The sequence below is a fragment of the Panthera onca genome, chromosome D3, assembly GCF_046562875.1.
Source record: "Panthera onca isolate mPanOnc1 chromosome D3, mPanOnc1 haplotype 2, whole genome shotgun sequence".
Taxonomy (NCBI): domain Eukaryota; kingdom Metazoa; phylum Chordata; class Mammalia; order Carnivora; family Felidae; genus Panthera; species Panthera onca.
Window position 1 is genome coordinate 66,187,015 of NC_138350.1, and position 25,087 is coordinate 66,212,101.

The window sequence follows — 25,087 nt, forward strand, 5'->3', positions numbered from 1 at the left end:
CAGACATTTCTCCAAAGACAACATATACATGGCCAATAGACACATGAAAAGATGTTCAGCATCACTCAACATCAGGAAAATGCAAGTCAAAACCACAATGAGGTGTATCACCTCACACCTGTCAAAATGGCTAAAATCGAAAACACAAGAAACAAGTGCTGGCAAGGATGTGGAGAAAAAGGAACCCTTGTGCAAACTGCTGGTGGGAATGAAAACTGGTGCGGCCACTGTGGAAAAGAGTGTGAAGGTTCCTCCAAAAATGAAAAACAGAACTAGATATCTATCCAAAGAATGCAAAAATACTAACTCAAAAAGATATATGCACCCCGACATTTATTGCAGCACTGTCCATAATAGCCAAATTATGGAACTAGCCCAAATGTCCATCAACAGATGAATGGATGGATAAAGAAGAGGTGGTATATATGTACATTTTTAAATTCAGCCATAAAAAAATGAAATCTTGCCATTTGCAACATGGATGGAGCTAGAAAATATAATGCTAAGTGAAGTGAAGTCAGAGAAAGACAAATACCATAGGATTTCACTCGTATGTGGAATCTAAGTAACAAAACAAATAAGGGACAAAAAACAGACCAAGAAACAGATACCTAACTATAGAGAACAAACTGACGGCCACCAGATGGGTGTGGAGGATGGGTGAAATAAGTGGTAGGGATTAAAGAGCACAGTTATCACGATGAGCAGTGAGCAATGTGTAGAGCTGTGCAATCACTATATTATACACCTGAAACTAATGTAACACTGTATGTTAATTATACTGGAATTAAAATTTTAAAACAATAAAATTAAAAAAATAATAATAATATATATTTGTTGTAGTTTGTGGGGAAAAAAGGAACAAATTAATGAATTTCAAAGGAATTACTAAAGTCTTATGAATAAGAAAAAAGCTCTCCACTGCCTGCTCTCCAAGTAGAAAAGAAACGGTCACCTTTAAAACCAGATCATGTTGACAAAGAATAATCATTATTTCAATTGACATTAAACTAGCTTGATGACTCTAATACTGGAATTTAAGCTTTATTCTTTTTCCAGTTAGTATTTGTTTTAAATAGCAAGTGTACTCATTTTTGATTCACATTACACCCAATTCTCAATTACCAAAAGACTCTTCAGTTTGTAATTTTCAAAAGTAAACTAATATATTTTTTAGAAAATTAAAATTTCTGGGTGGCTCATCGGTTAAGTGTCTGACACTTGATTTCAGTTCAGGTCACGATCCCAGGGTTGTGATATTGAGCCCCAACACCGGGCTCCATGCCCAGAGTGGAGCCTGCTTAAGATTCTCCCTCTTCTTCTCCCTCTGCCCCTCCCCCACTCATGCGAGCCACAGACACTCCCTAAAAAAATTTAAAAAAATAAAATAAAATAAAATAAAATACAATGAAATAAAATAAAATAAAATAAAATAAAATAAAATAAAATAAAATAAAATTTCTTAGCTGTGAAAACATCTATGTATTTAAAAAAAAAGCAAACACCATATCTTGGTATGTAATTTAACTATGTACCACTGAGAAGAAAAAAATACAAAGTTAGTGACACAGTCTAGCATATCACTACTTATTTCTGCATGCACAGCAAAGAAATATAAGCAAAATGAATTGGCTAACGTATTCCTTTTAAATACACCGAAGAATCTTCTGAAGGACTTTTCACTCAGTTATCACTGCATATGTTTCATGGTATCTCCCAATATACCACCAAGAGCTCTGGAGATAAAAGTATTCCTTAAAACTATATTCTATTCCACTAGCGTCTCTCAGATTTCCCAGCAGGACTGACACCCTTAAATCAGCATGTGTTAATGCTGATACAGTCTGGATCTTATGACAATGTACTGATCAAAGGTTTTCAAACAACAACCAGGATTCATGAACCTTCCTTAAAATGTTCTTAAATCATTTATTGGCTAAAAAACCCAAGGAAGCCAGCTAACCAGTCATGCCACAGGAACAACATCAAGGCTGCACAAGTATAGGCAATGACAATACATTACAGCTGCCACCTGGTAATCGGCAATTGTAAGATACCTCTGGGTTTTGGTGATGTTGAAATATGCATGTTAGAAACAATGAAATATAGTATTGGTGGTATTACACAATTAGGGGACATCCTTCACTGCCTCATAGGAGATAGGACAGTAATTATTAAGTGGGAATTCACCTAACTTGCAATCTACAACTTGCATCAAGACTCTGAAAATCACTGAAAACAGTTTGAGCAGGGGAGAAGAAAGTCAAAGAGAATAACTTAACAGCCATTTATACTATGAAAAGAGAAATTGTGTGTGTGTGTGCCTGTGTACATGTATGTAGGAAGGTTATGCCCATCTAAAGTTGTTCAAGTGAAATAAAACAAACAAACAAAAAATCATTCCCTTATAAAGAGACTCTAGGAATTGGTTCAATGAGCAAACAGTATAAGGAATATCAACACCAAGATCTGGGTAATTCTGAACGAAACCTGTTTTGTCTGTTTCTGGCCTGGAAGTTAATTTGGTCTTCTGGTATGTCCACTGGTAGGTTAACCAAATAAAACAATGGTACAGGGTCTGCCAAGATGATAAAAATAACACACGAACTTGCTAAACAGTGAACTCTGTAAACTGGAATCTGAGACACCGAGCAACAGCTTTAAGTCAGTATGACACAGGAAGAGAGTGCCAAGAACAGGGAGAATAAGAGACTTTAAAAATGAGGTTGTTTGCAAACGCAAAATCAATTATGGTACTAGTCTTAGCCACCTAAAGTATTTTAAATCTATTCTCCATCCCACCTGACCAGTTTGATTTCATTGGTAGTTCTGAGTTACCTGTTAACTTCTCTTCTCCTTCTGAGCATTAGCATCACCTCCACTCAATCATCAATTACCTGGTTACTGAGAACAGGTTATATAATTGCAATTTTCTAGAATATAAATGTATAGCTTTAATATATTTCTAACAATCTTCCACAGCTAAAGCAAAAATAAAATTAAGTTCTTTTGACAGGGGACCTCTGGAACAAGTTTAAAAGCTTTCTTAAAAAAGGCTGCCAGAGAGCCAGTAAAAGTCTGTTAGTGTCAACCTAATATTCCAATAAAAGACTCAAAAACGTTCTGTGCCGTGCTGTATGACATCCTACCTGACTGGTAACTTTGACAAAAGTTGACGGTGTTGTTCCTTTACCATTTCCCCCTATATTTTCTTATTTTTTTTTAATTGAAAAAAAATTTTTAATGCTTATTTATCTTTGAGAGAGAGAGAGAGAGAGAGAGAGAGAGAGAGAGAGAGAGAGAGAGAGGGAGGTTGAGCATGGGAGGGGCAGAGAGAGAGGAGACACAGAATGTGAAGCAGGGTCCGGGCTCTGAGCCATCAGCACAGAGCCCCACTCGGGGCTGGGACTCACTGACCATGAGATCATGACCTAAGCTGAAGTTGGACGCTCAACTGACTGAGCCACCCGGGAGCTCCTCCCTGACATTTTCTAATTACTACTACTACCACTACCTTAAAACTACCAACAAAGATTTACTTTTTTACTGCATTATAAAAATTGTCAAGGGGCGCCTCGGTGGCTCAGCCATTTAAGCATCCAATTCTTGGTTTCAGCTCAAGTCATGACCTCATGGTTTCATGAGTTTGAGCCCCGCATCAGGCTCCACGCTGAGTGCAGGGCCTGCTTGGGATTCTGTTTCCCTCTCTCTCTGTCCCTCCCCCTTTTGCAGTGTCTGTCTCTCTCAAAATAAATAAACTTTAAGTGTTTTCAAGCATACACAAAAGTAGAGAGAACAGGAAGTACCCACCAACTAGCTTCAATAATTATCAACATGTTGCCAATCTTGCTTCATTTGACTCTGGCTCCACCCGCAGCCCACCCAAAAATACACACCCTACCCATATACACATTTATTCTAGACATGCCACTTGATCCATACTTTTATACACATCTTTACTAACATCTTTCAAAATAAAATCACAACCTTACAAAATTAACTTCAATTCTTAAAAACTACCTAATATCCAGTCTATATTCAAATTTCCCAACTGCCTCAAATGGTTTTTTTATTATTGAACATTTCAAACATACAAAAATAGAGAAAAAAAGTATAATGAATTCCTATATACCCATCACTCAATTCAATACTTTAATACTTCCATCCCAGATTATTTTAAAGCAAATCCCATACATATCATTTTATCCATATACAGCCTGGTATACAAGATGTCCTTTTACAGTCTGATTCAGAATCCAAACCTTAGTAGGTTCTGAATCCACTGATTCAGAATCCAAGCCTCACACTATGCTTAGCTGTCTCTAAAGTCTCCTTTATTTATATGTGTGTGTGTGTGTCCATATATATATATATGTATATATATATATATATATATATATATCCATATATACTACATCCATATCCATATATCCATATATACTATATATATAGTCCATATATATATGTCCATATATACTATATATAATATATACTATATATATAGTCCATATATATATGTCCATATATACTATATATAATACATACTATATATATATGTGTGTGTGTGTGTGTGTATACACTAAAGAATAATGTATGTATGTGTATGTATGTATACATACATTATGTGTATGTGTATATACATACACATACATATATATACACACTAAAGAATAAATTTTATTCTCCCCCACCCTCGCTTCTTCTTTTCCAATGTCATTTTCTGTTGGAGTTACCAGGACTTTTGACCTGAAGAATGACCTTACCTTCTAAATAATGCATATTGCTTCCTCATGGTAGGAAGTTCTGTTGTTCTATCTCCTGTACACGTTTTACTGGTAATTAGCTATACAGACTTGATTAGATTAAGATTCAAGTCAGATTCAGACACAAAACTTCAAGGGGAGTGTTACATACTTTCCATTGCACCACATCATGAAGCACATGAGTTTGCCCCATTTTCAGGGATGCCAAGATTGAACAGGAATTCAGCTCATGTCAGCCGATCCCTCCACAGTAACATTCCCCCATCAAGCTTTGACCTAATGGTTTTCGCATCCATTGATGGTTACCTAGAGTGATTATATAATTAGAGATTTGAAAAGAACAGTTTTCTCATCCATTATTCCCTTTGCTTATATTAAAATTTTTCCTTAAAAAACTCGACCATGTCAATATTGGGTTACCATGAAATCAATGACTCTCTCTGCCTTTACCAATTTCAGAATAATGAATTGGTGCAACTCCAGCAGTTTATTTCAGCATAATTATAAACTTGATCATGTATGTGATGGTTTTGAGTCCACTGTAGTAGTTTTTAGATGCAAACATTATCCCATCTTAAGGCCAAAGAATCTCTTCAAATTGGGGGACAGAGGTATATGTTTAAAAGAAGAAAATGCTGACTTTACCTCCAGATTTACTGTGAGGCAGACCATCTGCATGACTAATACATACAGGAAAAAAAACATATATCAGAAAAAAGAAATCCATGAACACAGAAATAGAATATATTAGGATAAGAGGCCTAGCACTGAGAAGAATTCTGACTGCACCAAGAGGAAATATTTGATTTTTGTCAGCTGAATTGTAGCACACGTCCTTGCCATTCTACAAAATCTTTCCGAGTGATACTCCCGCTGTCAATCCACTTCTACCACCCCCCAAACTTACAGCTCCACAGAATGACAGAAATTTCTCAAAATCTGTTTAAAAAGAAAAATAATTCAGTCTCTCACAATAACTCTAATAAGCAAGGAGGATCTTTCCCTCCCCACCCCTTCTGTCCTTAAAAACATAAAATGTTCTCATCTTGCTGTCAGTCTGGAAGTCAAAGATAGGGTGAGGGGGATACTCTCAGAGACCACTTCATTTGTGTCTGTCCATGCTGCACTTGTCATTCCACAAGTCCTGCTATGAGCTGCTTACTGCTGTCCCTGTATCAAGGTAATCTGGAAAATCAATGCATGAAGGCGTCTCCTAAAACTTGTTATCATGACACGGGTAAAACCGCACAGAAACTGCTTTCATCGCTATTCGACCCTTAAGAATCTAGGGACACGATGCTATTATCAAGGTTATACCCTTTCTCATTCAGTTGTCTCCTTGTATACGCAGTATCAGGGTTCCATAATGACTGAGTGCTGCAGTAAGGTCTACACAGAGGAACTTGTTCCAAGACACAAACTCAAATATATTCACAGTTCTCATGGGAAATTCCATGACTGTGTCAAGCTTATTCCTCTAGGATTTGCTATGCAATAAACTAGGATCACAGGCAAGCACCACATATTAAACTTCTTTGAGACCTGTCAATGTTTCTTATAACTGGAACAAAGTCCCTGAGGATCTTCATGGTGGTGAAGAGCTCAATATATTAATTCCCACAAGGTCACTGGAGTTTCCTCTTCTGAGGCTGCAGTATACTCAACATGATTTTCATAAACCTGCTTCATGCCAGTAAACGCTCCATATTTCATTACCTCAATCAATAACAATTGTGGATCAAGAGAGGGTTTGAGGAGTTTTCTATCAGTTGCATATAAATTTATGTCAGTCGTTCACAGAAGTTCACAGGGCTGAAAAGCCTCTTTGGGAGAGGCTGGCATTTGATTTCAGGGATGGCCCTATCAGGGTCAAAAAAAGCCCCCCCTACCCATCCCCAAGCTCCCACTGCTTTGTTTTTAAAATCTGTCTTTGCCTTTGTCCTAACACTCCACTTCTTCACCTCCTTCACAAGTACTCAGGGAGCTGCTGAAGGGTCCTCGCTCCAGAGGGGAAGGCCAGATTCATCACACAATAACTGATCTGTTCACAAACAGCCTCATATAAGTACTGAAGGGTTAGCTGGTGCTTCGGGAAAGAAACCAGCAGTAACTGAGTAACACTGTACCAGAGAAAGTACTCCACTGCCTAATTTCTTCTCTCTCAAAAGGACTGAAAGAGTGACAAATTCAGAGATACTCAGAGTTCCATAATGGTGCTGCAGATCTCATGGATGAGGACATCATTCCAAAGCATAACACTGCTGTATTTGGAGTATTTTGTGGAACTGGTGTGTGCACCCACCATATTTTCTGCAGCAAAGCCAGAGTGTCCACAGAACCTCACACATTTCAGATAGCCCACATCACTGGCATAGTCATATACTGGACAGGTCTTCAAGGTAGGTCTCATAGACACCAAAAAGATCTTCACAGTTAGCTCTTTCTTCAGGGGTGGTGACAGAGTTAAAATAGCAATGAAAGTCAAGGGTCAAAGAGATTTTAACACACCCCAAACAAAGAAAACTGGATATGAACAACCATGGAAAGTGTGCACAAGGGGTTCCACAATCTGTGATTTTCTCAGAATTCCTCTGCCACACATCTGGCCACCCACCGGCATCCTCCGGCTCCAAGTAAAACTGCTTCTCTCCTTAGTTCAGATCTTTGTATGATCGATCCAGATAAAGGACAGCTCCTGAGAATCCACTGTGGCTGGCTGCCAACAACCCGAGAAGCAAAATGTCTCACCTGGGTTTTGAACATGCCAGAGGCCATGTAAGCATTCCTCCTGACCACACCTCCTCAGCCTCTGTAATTTCCCCTCTCATCCCCAAAGGACGAGCTCCATGGTCTCAGACCCACGGACATCTTTCAAAAGGACTCAGGCGGCAACAGTGCAGTGTTGCTCAAGCTCTTAGGTACCTCTCAGGTCTCTAAACCCACAAGCTGTGAGGAGACAAATGGGACTCCTGACGACCAAGTCAGATCTTTGACTACAAGGACTGGCTTTGGTCATGGGCTAGCTTCACTTTGGGGGCACAAATACCATCATCTGGCTCTGGTAGAGCCCAGAGTCCTGGACCATGTTGTCCGGCCTGCTTAGCTATTCACGAGTGCTGCTTCTATTATCTACTCCAGAGCCAAGTCTCGAGTGCTCAGCAGGGATGCTAAACAGCTCCCCTAACTCCTTCTCTGTAGTCACGATGTTTCTGCTGTGCTGGAATGGCAACTTAGCATAGTGGTGGAATCAGTGTTCTCACGGCACGTCCTCAGTTAAATACACCTCCACTTGGTAGTGCCTGACAAACAGGCCATGCTCTCCTACTTTTCTGATTATGGCTTTACTGAACAGCTGCACTGATTCACTGGCTTATTCAAAGCCTTAGAGAAGACAGATACACAATCAAGTTCAACAATTAAGTGTTATTTTTAGATCCGACTAACAGGATTTAAAGAGTCTAGAGTTATCTATCAGGCCAGAAACAGGCTGTTCCCACTGTGTGTGTGTGTGTGTGTGTGTGTGTGTGTGTGTGTGTGTGGTGTGTGTATGTGTATGTGTGTGTGTCCCCCAAGTGCTGACACCCATATACAGCTTCACTGCTTAAACAACGGATTGTCAATCAAATACCACTTCATCCATTCCCCAAAGCCCAAGCCTGGAACCCTTGATCTCCATGTTCGGTCGCTCTCAGCAGCCTCTGCCTTTCACCATCTCATCCATGGAGTAGGCCCAGCTCAGTCAGACAACTACCACAACATGCTGCCCTTTATATGCAAGTCATGTCCTATTATGCCATTTGATACAATCCTAAGAGTCATTCACAGCTTCCCTGCTTCCTGGCACAAGACATTCCAGGCTCACCTTTTCCAACTCCCCTAGACCTGGAATCAGCCATTGCTCCAAGGAGTCATGAATCCCTCTAGTGGAAAACAGTATTTAACCTGGAGAGTAAGACTGTTCAATGGTGCTGAGTTGTCACTGATTCTACGCCTTGTATTTAGACTAAACTTACACACAAGCCTGGTAAATAAAAAAGAAACTTACAGGCAAAGGAAACAGCTTCCCATTTACTTTTATACATAGACTATTGGGATAGTTGTCTTCTTGAGGGCAACTTGTCTCTGCCAGGCAAAGTCTGCATTAAGAAAAACAAATTCTTATTAAAGAGTATACCCAAACATGCTTATGTATTTTCAAGTTCAGGACTATATGCACATAGTTAGCAAGTATAAAATTAACAGAAACCTTCAAACTCACCTCAGCTGAACCTGGACTGTATAATCTCTCCTACCACCTGGCAAAAAATCCCTGTTGGAAAGAGAAAGAAACTGGGTTAAGAAGGCAAAACAAGAATTCGCAGAACATTCTCACCAGAAAGAAAGCATTATTAGTATTTTTATTCTTATCTCTTAAGATGAACAATACTCTACCAACAGCACAAGCCTTAATCAAAACACTGTTGTGATGACAACCGTCATTCACTTAACATTTGGTCATGTCCTTACAGCAATTTTAGGGTATTTTCAATTCACAGGAACTTCTCATGATGCAGTGTTTATTGCAACAGGCAACAGATTTGGTTAACATGAGAAGGAGCACCCTCAGTTCTAAAAGAGTTTAATAAATTTAGCTGTTTGTTTATAATGGTTCTTAACCCTGGCTGACCATTTTAATCATGTGATTGTTTGTTTGTTTTTTAACTATATAGACCCATTCACCAGATAGTCTATTGTCTGCAATACAGACTGAGCATTAGTTTGTTGTTTTTTTTTTTTTAAATGTTTGTTTATTTTTGAGACAGAGAGGGACAGAGTCCAAGCTGGGGAGGGGCAGAGAGAGAGATGGAGACACAGAATCCGAAGCAGGCTCCAGGCTCCGAGCTGTCTGCACAGAGCCCGACACGGGGCTCAAACCCATGAATCGTGAGATCATGACCTGTGCCGAAGTCGGACGCTCAACCGACTGAGCCACCCAGGCTCCCCGAGACTGAGCATTAGTTTTTACAGCAGGTGATTCTTATATAGAAGCAAAACGAAGAACAAATGCCTAGAGCCTTGGCATCTCTGTACCATAGCAACTTTATAATCAAATGTCCAATTAAGGACAGAGAACGTCTTAGAATTTCTAGATGAGAACCTAAGGGAGTGCCAAATAAAATATTTCTGGCACTGAACCTTCCAAAGCCTCGCCACCCCAACTGGAGCCTACAATGCAGCAGTACTGTGACTGTTTGGGAGCTTGTCAGAAATGCAGAATCCCAGGCCCCACTACAGACCTAGAGAATTAGAATCTGTGCTTTCCCATGATTCCCAAGGGACGCGAAAGCACGTTATACTGTAAGAAGTAAATCTTGGGACCCTGTCAGAGAGAAGCATATTAGAAATGAGTTCCTTCTTGAGAGGGCATTTAGCCCTCACCTTGCTTTAACTGGGTCAGTCTTCTGCTCCACTTTGTTCCCTCGAAGGCAGTAAAGCACAACAGTGACCAGCTTGAGTTCTATAGTCCGGCAAATTACTGAACCTGTGTGTGCCTCTGTTTCTCCATCTGTCCAAGATGGAAAATTGTTGCACCTCCCTCATGGAGGAGTTGTGATGATTAAATGTGTTAATAGCACATGCAAAGTGCCCAACAAGTGTGAGCAGCCAGCTGCTACCATTATTAACTCTGCTTGCACGTTCCCTTGCCAATAGCCTCCACCCTTCTCAAATGTCTATTCAAAACCTCCCAGTAACCTAGACAACACTGACCTCTTGTGAGTAACCCATATCACTCCACTCATGAAAATCGGGAAACATTTCACAGTCTGGGTGCTGGTTCTACCACAAATGAAGACTCCATATTTGCTCTCAAAGGTGTCATGCTAGTAGGTAACAGCTAGTAGGTAACAGATACATACGACTAAAATGTGTTAAAGGTTACAGTAAATTCTGAAAAACAAGTGCTACAGAAAAGATGGAAGTTTAACTCTGTCTTAAAAGTTCAAGGGAGGGGGGCACCTGGGTGGGTCAGTCGGTTAACCGTCTGACTTCGGCTCAGGCCATGATTTTGCAGTCTGTGATTTCGAGCCCCATGTCAGGCTCTGTGCTGACAGCTTAGAGCCTGGAGCCTACTCTGGATTCTGTGTCTCCTTCTCTCTCTGACCCTTCCTTGCTTGCTCTCTCTCTCTCTCTAAAATAAACATTTAAAAAATTGGGGGGCGCCTGAGTGGCTCAGTCGGTTAAGCGTCCGACTTCAGTTCAGGTCATGATCTCACGGTTTGTGAGTTTGAGGCCCCAGCCCCACATTGGGCTCTGTGCAGACAGCTCGGAGCCTGGAGCCTGCTTCAGATTCTGTGTCTCCCTTTCTCTCTGCCCCTCCCCAGCTTGCCAGCTCTCTCACCCTCTCAAAAATAAATAAACATTAAAAAAAATTTTTTTAAAGTTCAAGGCAGGGGCGCCTGGGTGGCTCAGTCGGTTAAGTGGCTGACTCTTGATTTTTGGCTCATGTCATGATCTCACAGTTTTGTGAGTTCGTGCACCATGTCAGGCTCTGCACTGATGGGAGCCTGCTTGGGATTCTCTCTCCCCTCTCTCTCTGCCCCTCCTCTGCGCATGCTCTCTCTCTCAAAATAAACGTTAAAAAATTTTTATTTATTTTTAATGTATATTTATTTTTGAGAGAGAACACGAGCAGGGGAGGGGCAGAGAGAGGGGGGAGACACAGAATCCAAAGCTGGTTCCAGGCTCTGAGCTGTCAGCACAGAGTCCAATGCAGGGCTCAAACTCACAAACCATGAGATCGTGACCTAAGCCAAAGTTGGACGCTTAACCAACTGAGCCACCCAGGTGCCCCTAAAAAAAAAAATTTTTTTTAAAGTTCAAGGCAGTTATCACCATTAGTTCGATAAACTAGAAAATCGGATTTGCACAGCAGTGGTTCTACCTACTTCTATTTAGACACACTTCCATCAGTAACAGTGGTCATCACTGCAGTGATTCTCAGCAAAAAAAAAAAAAAAAAAAAAAAAGCGGGGATCCGGTGAAGACCAACTGGAGATACGTTACAAAATCTTGTTGTGGTGGGAAACATTTGGAAAAAGAGAAACGGCAAAAAACAGAACTAGAAGGATAAATGGGAGAATGATATAAAGGGTTTTAAATAGCTTGTTTAAGGATTTATACTTTATTCCAGGAAGGGAAATTAACATCAACTGGGAAATGCAATGGGCTATATATCTTCACAAACATGATGAGTAATGAGGAAGCATCTTCTGACATTCAGTTTCTACCAGTCACTGGTCTAGGAACTTTCACATGTCCATCCCATCCATCAGATATGAAGCAGGAATTACTATATGCCAGGCACTGCGACAGGCTTTAAGAATATGAAAATGAGTAAGATGTTACTTTCATCAAGTTTGTAAATTCAAGTACTCAAATAAACGCAAGGAGGCTTCAATAGAAACTAAGTACAAAGTGCAATGAGAGACAAAGTGTGTGTTGGGGGAAATCCAGAAAGGCATCACAGAAGAGCTAAGCTTTAAACTGGCCCTAAGATATGCCCTAGGACAGGGAGGAAGAGGATATGCAAAGGGACAGAGCTGTGACAGCCCAGTCGGGAGTATAAGCTGCCAGAGAGATGTGAGGATACAGAAGATGAGCAGCACAAGAAGTTGGAGACAAATGCCAGGCAACAGAGTGTGGACTTCACAAAGTATCACTCCAGGGTTTTTAAGCACAAGAGAGAGAAAACGGAGTGGGCTTTAGAAAGATCACAGGGTCAGCTGGGAGAGTCAGGGGACCACTGCAACTATATAGGCCAAGATGAAAACTATTTCAACAGAAACATCACTGAGTGATATTTAGGCATAAAAACTGACAGGACTCAATGACTGGCTACAAGAAGGTAGGATAAGGGAAGGGGACCATGTAGGCTGGACCCAGGTTTTGGAATGGTGCCACTGGCTTCACGTTGCTGCTACTCAGCAGGTTAAAAGGTAAAGCAAGTTCTGGCATTCAATCCCCCCAACCACAGAGTGAGGTGGTGATTATCTTTCCAATTTTACACACTGTACAAGTAAGATTCAACAGGCTTTAATAACTTACCCACCTAGGGGCATCCAGACCTAAGTGGCTGAGCCAGAATTCAGATTCCAACTGGTATGACTCTAAAGACCATGCTAGCTCCCTCAAGGGGAGAGTTGCATCGAATTTTAAATCACAAAAGAGACATAAAAGAAGGATCAGTGGAGAGCAGCAAACTGATGAGATGTGGTGGAGGCAGTGTGGGATAATACAACGAGGGCTCTGTCCGGGCAGATCCTATGGCACTGATGAAATGGGCAACAGGAGAAAATATACCAAGCAAAAATCTCCTTGAAGCCAGTTTATTTTTTCAACATTGCACCCCTGGTGCCTGGATCATCATAGATAGTAAATAAATATCTGCCGTGAGACTAAATGAATGAGTGAAAGAACAAAAGACAAATAAGCAGGTTTGGGAGGAAGGCAAGTTCAATTCTGGATGTGCTGTGTTCGATGTGCCTGTGAGTCATCAAAACAGGGCAGTTGAGTAAGGACTCCAGGGCAAAGCAGAGATTTTGCAACCACCAACATAAAAACAACAAAGCACATTCACGGATACTATCAAGGAGTAGTGAGAAGAGAATCACAGACTGATTCCCGGGAACATGTAAGAGAAGTCAGTGTGAGGAACTGAGCCGGTCTGATTAGAGAGGCAAGTGGAAGGGGTAGTGTGAAAACCAAGAAGAGAGCTGAACTCACTGATCAATCTTCACCAAACATAATATAAAAAGAACCAACCCAAACCTGAATGTATTAGAGCCTCATTTAGACCTTACTACCATTACAGGCAAGGGGGGAAGCTGGATGCACAACAGTGATTCTCAAATTTGTGAAACACTGGAAACACCTGGGGAACTTGAAAGACTGGGTTCCATCTTCAGAGATTCTCTAATTGAACTGGTGTGAATGAAACATGGGTATTTAGAGCCTTAAAAGCCCCCCAGGTGATTCTACTATGCAGCAAAGTATTTTGAACCACAGGCATAGAAGTTAAATGACACCACAAGAAGTGCATCTGGATCCAAATCCAGAATGTGTCATATGCTACAGAATCAATGAACTACTGTTTTCAAAGAGGATAGTAAGAAGCATTGTAAGAGAGGAAACAGAGTTCCTTGGAGAAGTGATCAATTCCAGAACTTGGGCAGAGAAATGACAAAATGAACCTGAAGCATCCTGTGGTGCCCAAAAGTAATAGTGCTCAGAAACAGATGGAGACATACCAAAGAGCACAAGAGCCAACCGGCAAGAACAGCCAATGGCCAAAGGTAAGGCAGTTTGAACAATATAAATTACCATAGTGCTGCATTATAATCCAGAATACTCGAGCCTACACGGATACAAGTAAATAAATGAATAAATGGGAGAGAAGGGATAACTCTTCCTTACAAAAGAATGACTCTAATGTGAAAAAGAGTAAGGACAACAGAAAACGACACCATCGAACACAGAACGTTTAGGACAAAGTAACTGCTGAAGGAAAGGTCCATCAGAGAATGCTGAATTGGTGGACAAAAATCTGACGAGAAACAGAACAGGTGCCTGGTCTCAAAGTATCTCCCTTAAGATTTATTACTAACAAAGGAAAAACCAGCAACTTAGTTTTTCCAACTTAGATTTAGTGCCAAAATCTAGTAAAGGGTACCTTACCCAAGTGATCGAGGTTAATTAACACACCAAAAATAAGATGTAGCAATATTATGTAGCCCGATATGATACATTAAGAAGGGCATATAACCTGAGGTATTCTTGCCAAAAAACGCATAGTCTCATGACAAAATATCAGACAAACCCAAAACTGAAAAATATTCTACAAAATACCTGGCCAGTGCACTTCAAAAGTATCAAAAGTTACGAAAAATAGGGAAAAACTAAGAAACTGTCAAATGCCAAAAGAAACTAAAATGACCTAACAATTAAATGTAATTTGGTATCTCAGACTGGGTCTAGCAAAAGAAGTTCATTAGCAGAAAAACTGGTGAAATCTGAATAAAATTTATAGTTAACAGTATTATACCAACATTAATTTCTTGCTTTTGATAACTGTTCTTATGGTTATGCAAGATATTACTATTAAGAAAAGCTGGGTAAAGAGTATATTCTCATAACTTTTCTATGAATCCATAACTACTTCAAAGTATAAAGTTCTTAAAAGTCTTCGGAGATAAAGAAGTCAAAAGTAATTACATGGCTGTGTTTAAGTTCTAAAACAACCGAGAAAATCTGAATAGGAGCTAGCCATTGTTTTATATTAAAGGATTATTAATTTTACTGTGATTAGATTAAGAACTGATTTGAAATGTGTCTTGAGGTATTTCTAGCTGAAATTATATAATACTTGTGATCTGCTTTAAAATCTTTCAGGAAAAACGGGGGGTGGGGGTGTCCACATATAGACTGCCAAAATGTTGATAATCACTGAGGCTGTTTAATGGGTACCAAACTTTCACTTCCATTTATCAGGAAGAAGGAGATACTGTATTATTTAATTACACAACTCAGTAAACATTGGATGTTGTCTATACATGTGGATGTTCGATCTATTTTTTTTTCCTTTGGAAGGAGGGTTATAAATAGTCTCAGGTTTTTTAAAAATTTGTATACATAACATACATAAGATAAAATTTATGTTAACCATTAAGTGTATAATTCTGTGACATTAAGTATACTCACATTGTTGTGCAACCACCACCAGTATCCATCTCCAGAACATTATCAAAGTTTTTAATTGAGATTATTTAAATTTTAGTCATTCATTTTTTGACTACTTAATAAATTCACATAGTTCAAAGTTCAAAAAGATACAGAATGAATATTAACTGAAAAAGACTATCCCAGCTCTGGCCCTGGCCATCCAATTCCCCTGTCCAGAGGCAGCTGATCATACTTGTCCTGACATATTTTAGGCACTTAAGCAAATTACACACACACACCTTTTTAGGGCAATTGGTTGTATATTATTCACATTTCGATGCCTTGTTTTTGTTCACTTAAAAATGTATCTTGAAATCTGTATCTTTAAATCTACTTACTCTAGGGGCACCTGAGTGGCTTGGTCAATTAAGCATTGGACTCTTGACTTTGGCTCAAGTCATGATCTCACAGTATGTGAGTTCAAGCACCGCATCAGGTTCTGTGCTGACAGCACAGAGCCTACTCTCTCTCTCTCTCTCTCTCTCTCTCTCTCTCTGCCTCTCTCCCGCTGGCATTCTCTCTCTCAAAATAAATAAACGAAAAAAGAAATCTACTTACTCAAGGGGCACGTGGGTGGCTCATTTGGTTGAGTGCCCGACTGTGGATTTCGTCTCAGATCATGATCCCAGGGTCCAGGGATCAAGTGCCACATTAGGCTCTGTGCTGGGCTTGGAGCCTGCTTGGGACTCGCTCTCCCTCTCCCTCTCTTTGCCCCTCCCCCATGCTCTTTCAAGCATTCTTGCTGTTTCTCTCACAAAAAATAAACATTAAAAAATAAATAAATCTACTTACTCTAAAGAATTTCCTTCCTTCGAAGACCCACCCAACACTCGGTTGAAGCTTTCCAAGACCACCAAGGTTAATAGTAACCTCATCTCTCCTATATATCAGTAGTTATTTGTAATTACTGAAATTGGATCTTTTCATGACACCTTCTAATGCCAAGATCATTTTATATATATGAGCTGGTTCACTAACAAGACTGCAAGCCAACTTGTAGAAAAAGGTCATGTTTTATAATATATGCTTTGTACCTAATAAACAGTAAACGTTGATATCAAGCAAAGGATCATCAATGAATAACAAACAAAACTTAATGATACGGTTTTAGGTATAAAATATAATTTTAGGGGCACCTAGGTGGCTCAGTAGGTTAAATGGCTGACTCTTGATTTCAGCTCAGGTCATGATCTCACAGTTTGGGAGTTCAAGCTCTGCAGCAGGCTCTGTGCTGACAGTGTGGAGCCTGCTTGGAATTCTCTCTCTCCCTCGCTCTCTGCCCCTCCCCCACACTCATGCACGCTCTCTCTCAAAATAAATTTTAAAAAACACTTAAAAATATAATTTTAATAATATAAACATAATTTTTTAAAGTTTTAATTTAGTCTATTTATTTGTTAGTTGGCTTAAATCCCCAAGATTTAAAGCACTTCTAATGTACAAAAACTCACTGCAATGTCTTGCCCTTGGTGAGAAGGAACCATTTTATTTCTTTGATGATTTTCTCCATGTTTTCTGCAACTATTATTTGGATGTTGGATCATTTGGACTAATCCTTACATTGTCTTTTTTTTTTTTTTTTTTTTTTAACTTAGTTATTAACACTTTCCCCCTTCGTGGAAGAGGCAATCTATCTAACGCAATACTCTTTGAGAGCTCAAACTTTACAGGGTCAGAACATAACAGTCATTTTGAGATTCTGACAACAGCACTCTCTCCCTATATATATTGATAAGGGTGATATGACTAATGAAAGAATCTAAAACTTTCTCCCAGACTTTTCTACAGAAAAACAGCATCCTCAAGAAGTTAGTGTGCTTAAAAGAGACATGAGGCCCCTAAGTTTGGATTCACCATCTTGGGAGATTGACAATTCACATGAAGATAGTAAAGACCAAAAAGTCCAACTGTAAAGAACTTATGTAATTGGGCTAAATACAGAATTTCCAAAATCTAACTACAGACCTTATTTTTGTAAATTAGTAACATCTCAGAGAAGATGAGCTTTCTAATGAACAGCTGGAAGGAGGCAAAAAACCTCTAATTTGCTCAATTCTTTGTTCTACTTTTAACCTTACAATCCCAGAAAATCATTTAACCTCCTAGAGCCTCTGCTTTCTAATACTGTTATCTTTAAGAACACAAGTTCAAAGAGTCATGTTATTGACACCTAAGATGACTATATTTTTAATTGGAAAAGTATACACTACATACTTCCTTTTCTTTCCTCTTACATCTTAGTTTATTTGTTCTTCATAAATGTGTTTAAGGTTCTCCAATTTTTCTAAATGGCAAAGCTAAGTATTTTTCATAACTGTTTTCAGATTTCTGCTACTTTTATGGCCCAGGTAACCGCCTAGCTCAAAACAGTTCCAGTTTCTTGGGTTTTTTTTAAGTTTATTTATTTTTTGAGAAAACAAGCAGGAGTAGGATAGGAGCAAAGGGAGAGAGAGAGGACACCAAGCAGGCTCCACACTGTCAGCACAGAGCCCAACACAGGGCTCAAACTCATGAACTGTGAGATCATGACCTGGGCCAAAATTAAGAGTCAGATGCTTAACCGACTGAGCCACCCAGGCACCCCAGAACAGTTCCAGTGTACTCATTTTTCTGGGAAAAGAACATGATGTCTACTTTAACTCTTAAAAGTGCCTCAGTTTGGATGATAAGGTTTATAGACATCCTACTTTGGGCTGTTGTCACAAATTCTTTTTTATGTTGCTATATTTGGAATAAAATTTTCATTAAAAAAGTTATTGCCAAAAAGGAACTCAAAAAGTAGGATGAGGTTTTAGAGTATTTCTAATACAGAGTATTTTCTAATACAGAGTATTTATTAAATATTTGGCTAACATTAGTCAATGCATACTATGCTTACTTAAGGAACAACAGTTCAACTGTTGTGGACTGAACTGTGTCCCCTCCCTCCCCCACCAAATTCACATTGAAGACCTGACCACCCCCCGACCCCCAATCTATTTGTGAAGATGGGAACTTTAGAAAGGTAATTCCAGTTAAATAAGGTCATAAGGGTGGGGCCCTAATCCAATACAACTGGTGTCCTTTTAAGACCAGAGATGCACAGACACAGAGAAGAAAGGTCAAGTGGGTACATACAGCAAGAAGGCATCCTCATAAACCAAGGAGAGAGGCCTCAGGAGAAACCAACTCTTGACTTAAGCCTTAATCTTGGACTTCAAGCCTTCTGAATTTTGAGAAAATAAATTTCAATTGTTTAAGCCGCCCACTGTTGTGCTTTGTAAATGGCAGCCCTAGTGGACTAATGTAACAACATTCATGAAGAAACATCATATATTCCAAACATTCTTCTTACCTGGATATGCATATCTCTCTAACTTGCTGAGGTGTCAGAGCAAAAATAAAAAACTTCTCTTGAAATCGTTGAATACTGCTTTGAACTGGGGAGGAAAAAAAAAGATAACATTCCAATATCCAAAACGAAACAAGTACAAGGATGTAACCATCTGCAATAACAATGCACTTCTGATAAAGTCTGCCAAATTCTGGAATTTTTATGGTTAAAATAACTCCAAAATAAGTACTAAATTGCAATCATCTTGGAATCATGAAAGTAAAGTCACTCTAAAGCAGGCTCAATTTTAAGCATTTAGTCATTACTCTAACAGACTAATTATAATAAGGTCAAAATACAACACAACTCTTCAAAATTACATTTCATTCTACTGACTCAAATGAAAACTTGAAGAAGTCACAAACTCCCCCCAGATCTCTATCCCAGATTTAGGTGTCTTTTGGTCTTTTGTTTTGTTTTGTATTAACACTGACAAGACAATTTTATGACAGAATAGCAGCCAAAAGCACACAAAACTTGCCATAAGGTAAATCTATTAGCTGAACTGTCATTTTAATACAAATCAGGAAAAAAAAAATGGCAGGATATCAAGCAGAAAGTTGCAGGTTTTACAGTACATTTTCTACCCAGTAGTGTCTCCAACTTGGGATCAGAAAACCAAATCTACACCGATCCCATGAACACTTTTATGTTAACAGCAGCAAATGAAAAATGAAAAATACCATGACTCCGGGACATGAATCAGGTATGACTTTACTCAAACCCTTTCTTTTTTAAACAAACCTCCATAAGGTATGTTCTGTTTTTCAAAGACAGCTACAACAATATCTTCCATCACACCCTTCTTATAACCTTGACATTCTTCCAGTGAAGTGGTGGGGTCTCTATTACCCTCCCTTTGAACTTGAATGGCCCTTTGTGACTGCTTTAATCGATAGTGTGTGGCATAAGTGATGGTATATAATTTTCAAGGCTAGATCATAAAAACACCATGCACTTCTTCCTTGCTCCTGAGACCCAGCTCTCATGCTCTAAGGAGGCACAAAAGAGACCACAGGAAGAAGCCTTATGCAAGTACTTTAGCCAAGAGCCAAGCTGAGTCCAACCAAACAGGTAGCATAGCCACCACACATGAGTGAAGATGTAATCCCAGCTTCCAGCCATCAAGTCACCCCCAGCCCTAAAGTCTTCTCAGTTAAGACCCCAGACATCTTGGGGTAGAGACAAGCTATCCACACACTGTCCTTCCAATTCCTAACACATAAAATCCATGAACATAATAAGATGGTTGTTTTACATCACTGTACTTTGAAACAATGTTTTATACAGCAATAAGTAAAACTATGCCACAATTTCATAAAGTAATTTTAGCATTAATCTTGTAAATTCCAAGTTCTATCATTGTGTCCAGCTTCATTTACAATTACTAACTGACGAGGCCTGCTGATATGACATAATACTTATGACTACTCTACCTTTATGGATATTGGTTCCTTCCACCTTTTGAAGCATTAGTGGACCAGAATATTCCCGTATCCTCATCCAGCCCTACTGGTTACTATCCAAGTGATATAGGAAATTCACATAAGATCTTCCAAGTCCTTCTTTACTCCTCAATTAAAATGGGAATAACATTTTGCTCAGCTGCCTCTTAATGGCTATTTTGTGGATCAAATCAATAATGTATGTGAAAGCATTCTGAAAACATGTGATAATATCTTCAGTTCCAGAAGTCTTACTAATTAAAAGCTTTTTACTAATAAAAAGCCTGTTTTTATTTTTTTGATGTATATTTTATTTTTGAGAGACAGAGACAGAGACAGACAGTGAGGGAGGGCAAAGAGAGAGGGAGACACAGAATCCAAAGCAGGTTCCAGGCTCTGAGCTGTCAGCAGAGAGCCTGATGCAGGGCTTGAACCCACGAACTACGAGATCATGACGTGAGCCAAAGTTGGACTTTGGCTCAACCGACTGAGCCATCTAGGTGCCCCAAAAGTGTCTGTTTTGAAAGAGATAGCAAAATTTCAAGAGAAAAAAGAAATACAGTCCAACAGATGCATTTTGCCAACTATTCAATAACTATGACTTTTCCTGGTAAGATATTCAGGTAGAAAATATTGTAACATGCCTAACAATGTGAAATATTCTTAGTGAAACAGGAAACCTCCCAAGTTCCCCCAGCGCAGAAAGTTACATGGACACCTTTTGATAAACTGGTTTATATTTGGTCAAGAACACTTCCTAGCAGTGAGTGCCTAGGTTAACAGGGGCTTTCCCACTCAGGAAAGAAGAGAGAAACCAAGATGTTTTATAGGCAGCTTTGTGCATTATCATGGCTCAGTCTAGCTTATTTGTAAATAAAATAATTCATAAAGTAACAATGAATAAATCAGTTTATTACACCGCATCACCTAAGATCTGTATCCTGAGCTATCTGCTTCCCTGTCACCCATCAATTAACTGTACCATCACCGCCAATCAAAGCATACTCTTACTTTACTTCTTTTCCCATTGTATCTCTGCATCAAAAGTAGAAGGAACAACTTCGACATGTACAAATAAACACACACACACACACACACACACACACACACACACAAACAATATAAAAAGTTATAGTAGAAGAAATATAAAGAGTTCTGTTCTATATTCACAAATTATTCATTTTGGTAACTTATTTCTTAACACACTGGACATAACAGGCACATAGAATGCTTTCGATAAACACCTAAGTGATTTTATATTCCAATATTCAACTGTTTACAAATAGCTATCACTCCTCATTGTTTTATGTGAATACTTTTTAAGTGATAATCCTCCTATATATACACCCAAACTGTTCTAATTTAATGACATTTACTCAGAAACCTGAGTCGTTTAAAAGAATTTTATCTAAACAGAAACCATCACTATATTAATAATCATCAGTGATATTTAATATGAAAATACTTTTTTCCCTAGACAACAGCTGCAAAGATCACGAGGGGAGGTTAGAGTACTGAGGTTTCATGCTTCTTATAAGAACAGTGACTTTAATTCAGAAATTTTTTTTAATGTCTATTTATTTTTGAAAGGGGGGGGTGGGGGCAGAGAGAGAGGGAGACACAGAATCCAAAGTAGGCTCCAGGCTCCGAGCTGTCAGCACAGAGACCAAACTCATGAACTGCGAGATCATGACCAAGCCGAAGTCGGACACTTAACCTACTGAGCTACCCAGGCAACCCTAATTCAGAATTTTGGAAAAGGAGACTAGTCACCAATTTTCCAGTCACTAGAAATCATTCATTCCCCTTCCATTCTTCTTCATCCTCTATATCCAATTAGTCATGAAGTCCTGCTTTCTAAAATGTTCTCACTGACTGCTTCCTCTCCATTTTCACTACTACCATCCTATTCAAAACCTGTTTGTGCCAACAAAGTCTCAACGCTGCCCCTCTGCTGCCTCCCAGCAGAAATGAGCCAGTCACCCTTGGCATCACCTTCACCACCTCTCCTCTGCTCAGACATGCTCAGCAGCGCCCTACTTCCGAATGAGCCCAATCTAAACCCCCTTATCTAGAAGGGTCCCCAAAACAATGGCCACCTCTTCCCTAGCAAACCTGCCTTTCCAATGTCTCCCCTCAAGGCGTCCTCTACTCAAAAGCAGTTTCCTCAGTGAGGTCTCACAACTGTGCCACTTTCATTTCTACTCCTGGGACTACTCACAGTTCTCCCCTCTCTTGGTGTTTCTTCTCCTATGAACACCACCAATTCAAAGTAGACAAATTCATCCTTCAAAGTCTCACTCCTACTCCAACAAGTCTTGACTGCCTTCCCCATTCTTTAGGCTGACATTTGAGTTCCAGATACACAATTTACAGTGCTTCATCATACAGGCACATACCTCATTGCTACTTGACTCTCATGTTAACATTACCTCCCCAACTACATAACAAACTTCCTAATCTCATCTCATACTTCTGACTTCTCCACGATTAGACTACAATGACAATATTCAAATGAAATCCTCATTATATATGTGTTAACTGGGTTAATAAAAATGATGTGTATAGTGTCTGAATGTATCCAAATTCTTCAGAAGTGAGACTCTACTTTAATGGCTTTCCATTAATGTGCATACCACTTTAAACCTGTTTAATTGTACCCAGAAGCTTAATGACTATTTCCTAATAACTTGGGAATTTAAGAATATGAAAAGATGCTGATTCTCATTAATTTTTCAACTTTTAAAGATTAAAAGACCAATAATAAATTAAAAGACCAATGCTGATGAGGGTGTAGAGAAAACAACACATTCATATACTACTGGATTATAAACTGGCACAAGGCTTCTGAAGCAACTGCTGAAATTCTCTCCAAAAGTTGAATATCAAAATATTAAGTACTCCTAACTCTTTGACCCAACAATTTCACAGACACATTACACTTCATAAATAGGCACACAAGTATTCAGAACCACGTATGCAAAATGTTAACAGTGCAATGTTGAAAAACTACAAGAATAATGACTGACACACGCCAGATACCAAAATATTTCCAAATAAATAATAAAAAATTGAAAATGTGTATCAACAGAATACTGGTTAAGTTATGGCACATCTACAAGATAAAAGATCTACTGTAACCCACAAATCTATAATATATTTCCAAGAAACTGTGTTAATTAAGAAAGATTATCATGATACAAAGCTCCAGGAGGTGGTATTCACAGAGCATACAAGTAGAATCGTGTCCTCTCTCGCTAGAAATGTGGCACAGTGGCTCTGTAGTTAGAAAAAGCTTTTTAAATGAACAGGGAGAAAAGAAGATGACACAACATATGCAGAAAAACAGTTAACTATTGATACAACTCTAGCCGAGTAACAGATGACATTATGAGGGGCTTTCCTTTTCCGTTATATTTCTATTGAATTTTCAATTACTAGCATAAATTACTTCTGTAATCTGAAGAGCAAAATGAGGAGATTTTAAGGAATGAAAGGCTCAAAATATATTGAAGGTATTTCACAAAATACCAATAGCCAGATGTATCAACATATAATGCTTTCAGCCAGAGTGAACAAAAAGAGCTAGCCACAAAAGAATATATATACCATCACCTAATTTCAAAAGTCAATTAACATTACTTTTAAGAAAAATGCACATACACATATGGTAAAACAAGCAAAGAAAAGGAACATAAATTCAGAATAGTGATTTAACTCAGAAAAGGCAAGGAGATGGCTTGAAGATATTGGCAATGTTCCTTTTTAAAAAACGAAGTTGGGGGCGCCTGGGTGGCTCAGTCAGTTGAGTGTCTGTCCAACTTCGGCTCAGGTCATGATCTCGCGGTTCGCAAGTTCGAGCCCCATGTCAGGCTCTGTGCTGACAGCTCAGAGCCCGGAGCCTGCTTCAGATTCTGTGTCTCCCTCTCTCTCTGCCCCTTCCCCATTCATGCTCTGTCTCTCTGTGTCTCTCAGGAGTGAATAAACGTTTAAAAAAAAAATTTTTTTTTTTTTTAAAACGAAATTGTGGTTTCACAAGTGTTCATTTCACTGATGTCCTTTATAGCTTAATGTTTTATATATATTCTTTTTGTACAGATTGAACACAAATTTCTTAAATAGAAAAATCCGAAAGGATTGCATCTTTAAAAGAAGCTGTCTTACAAAAGAAGGAGAAAAGCTGTCTGTGTTATTTAGTATTGTGTACACTCATGTTTTTTAGATGCCACAGTTTTTCATTTTAAATGCTAAAATATTTTTATTTTAACCATTCTTAAAGGAAATAATTCCAAACTGCAAAACTATGTAACAATGTATCTTATTAAATAGAATATACATATGATGGTTGTTTTAAGGGTTCTTTTTTTTTTTTTTTTAAGGTCGTTTATTTATTTTGAGAGAGACAGGGAGAGAGAGGGAGAGAGAAACCCAAGCAGGCTCCAGTGCTGTCAGCTCAGAGCCAAACGCAGGGCTTAATCTCACAAACTGTGAGATCATGACCTGGGCTAAAATCAAGAGTAGGACACTTAACCAGCTGAGCCACCAAGGGACCCTGTGTTCTTTCTTTAAGCATCAATGTATGTGCCATGCTATAACAGCAATTCCCTCAATACTAAAGGGTTACTGGCTTCAATATCAAGAGGTTTTAGAAGGACATTTTTTTTTACCTCTTGTGTCTATTTTTTTCTACCTGGTTCTTCTATTCTCTTTCGTGTAGTCAATAATTTCCTACCTAACAATATGCTGAT

General features: G+C 38.9%; 1 protein-coding gene across 15 annotated transcripts in view; it reads right to left on the reverse strand.

Moving 5' to 3' along the window:
* The window catches only part of PIAS2 (protein inhibitor of activated STAT 2), a 103,108-nt gene that overhangs the window by 42,027 nt on the left and 35,994 nt on the right, over positions 1-25,087 (reverse strand). For all 15 annotated transcript variants that reach the window (XM_060613760.1, XM_060613761.3, XM_060613774.3 and 12 more), the window contains 3 exons: positions 18,856-18,940; positions 9,022-9,072; positions 8,809-8,899 (listed from right to left, as the gene is read on the reverse strand). In XM_060613760.1, the coding sequence (XP_060469743.1) occupies positions 8,809-8,899; positions 9,022-9,072; positions 18,856-18,940 (227 nt within the window). The remainder of the gene's footprint in view (positions 1-8,808; positions 8,900-9,021; positions 9,073-18,855; positions 18,941-25,087) is intronic.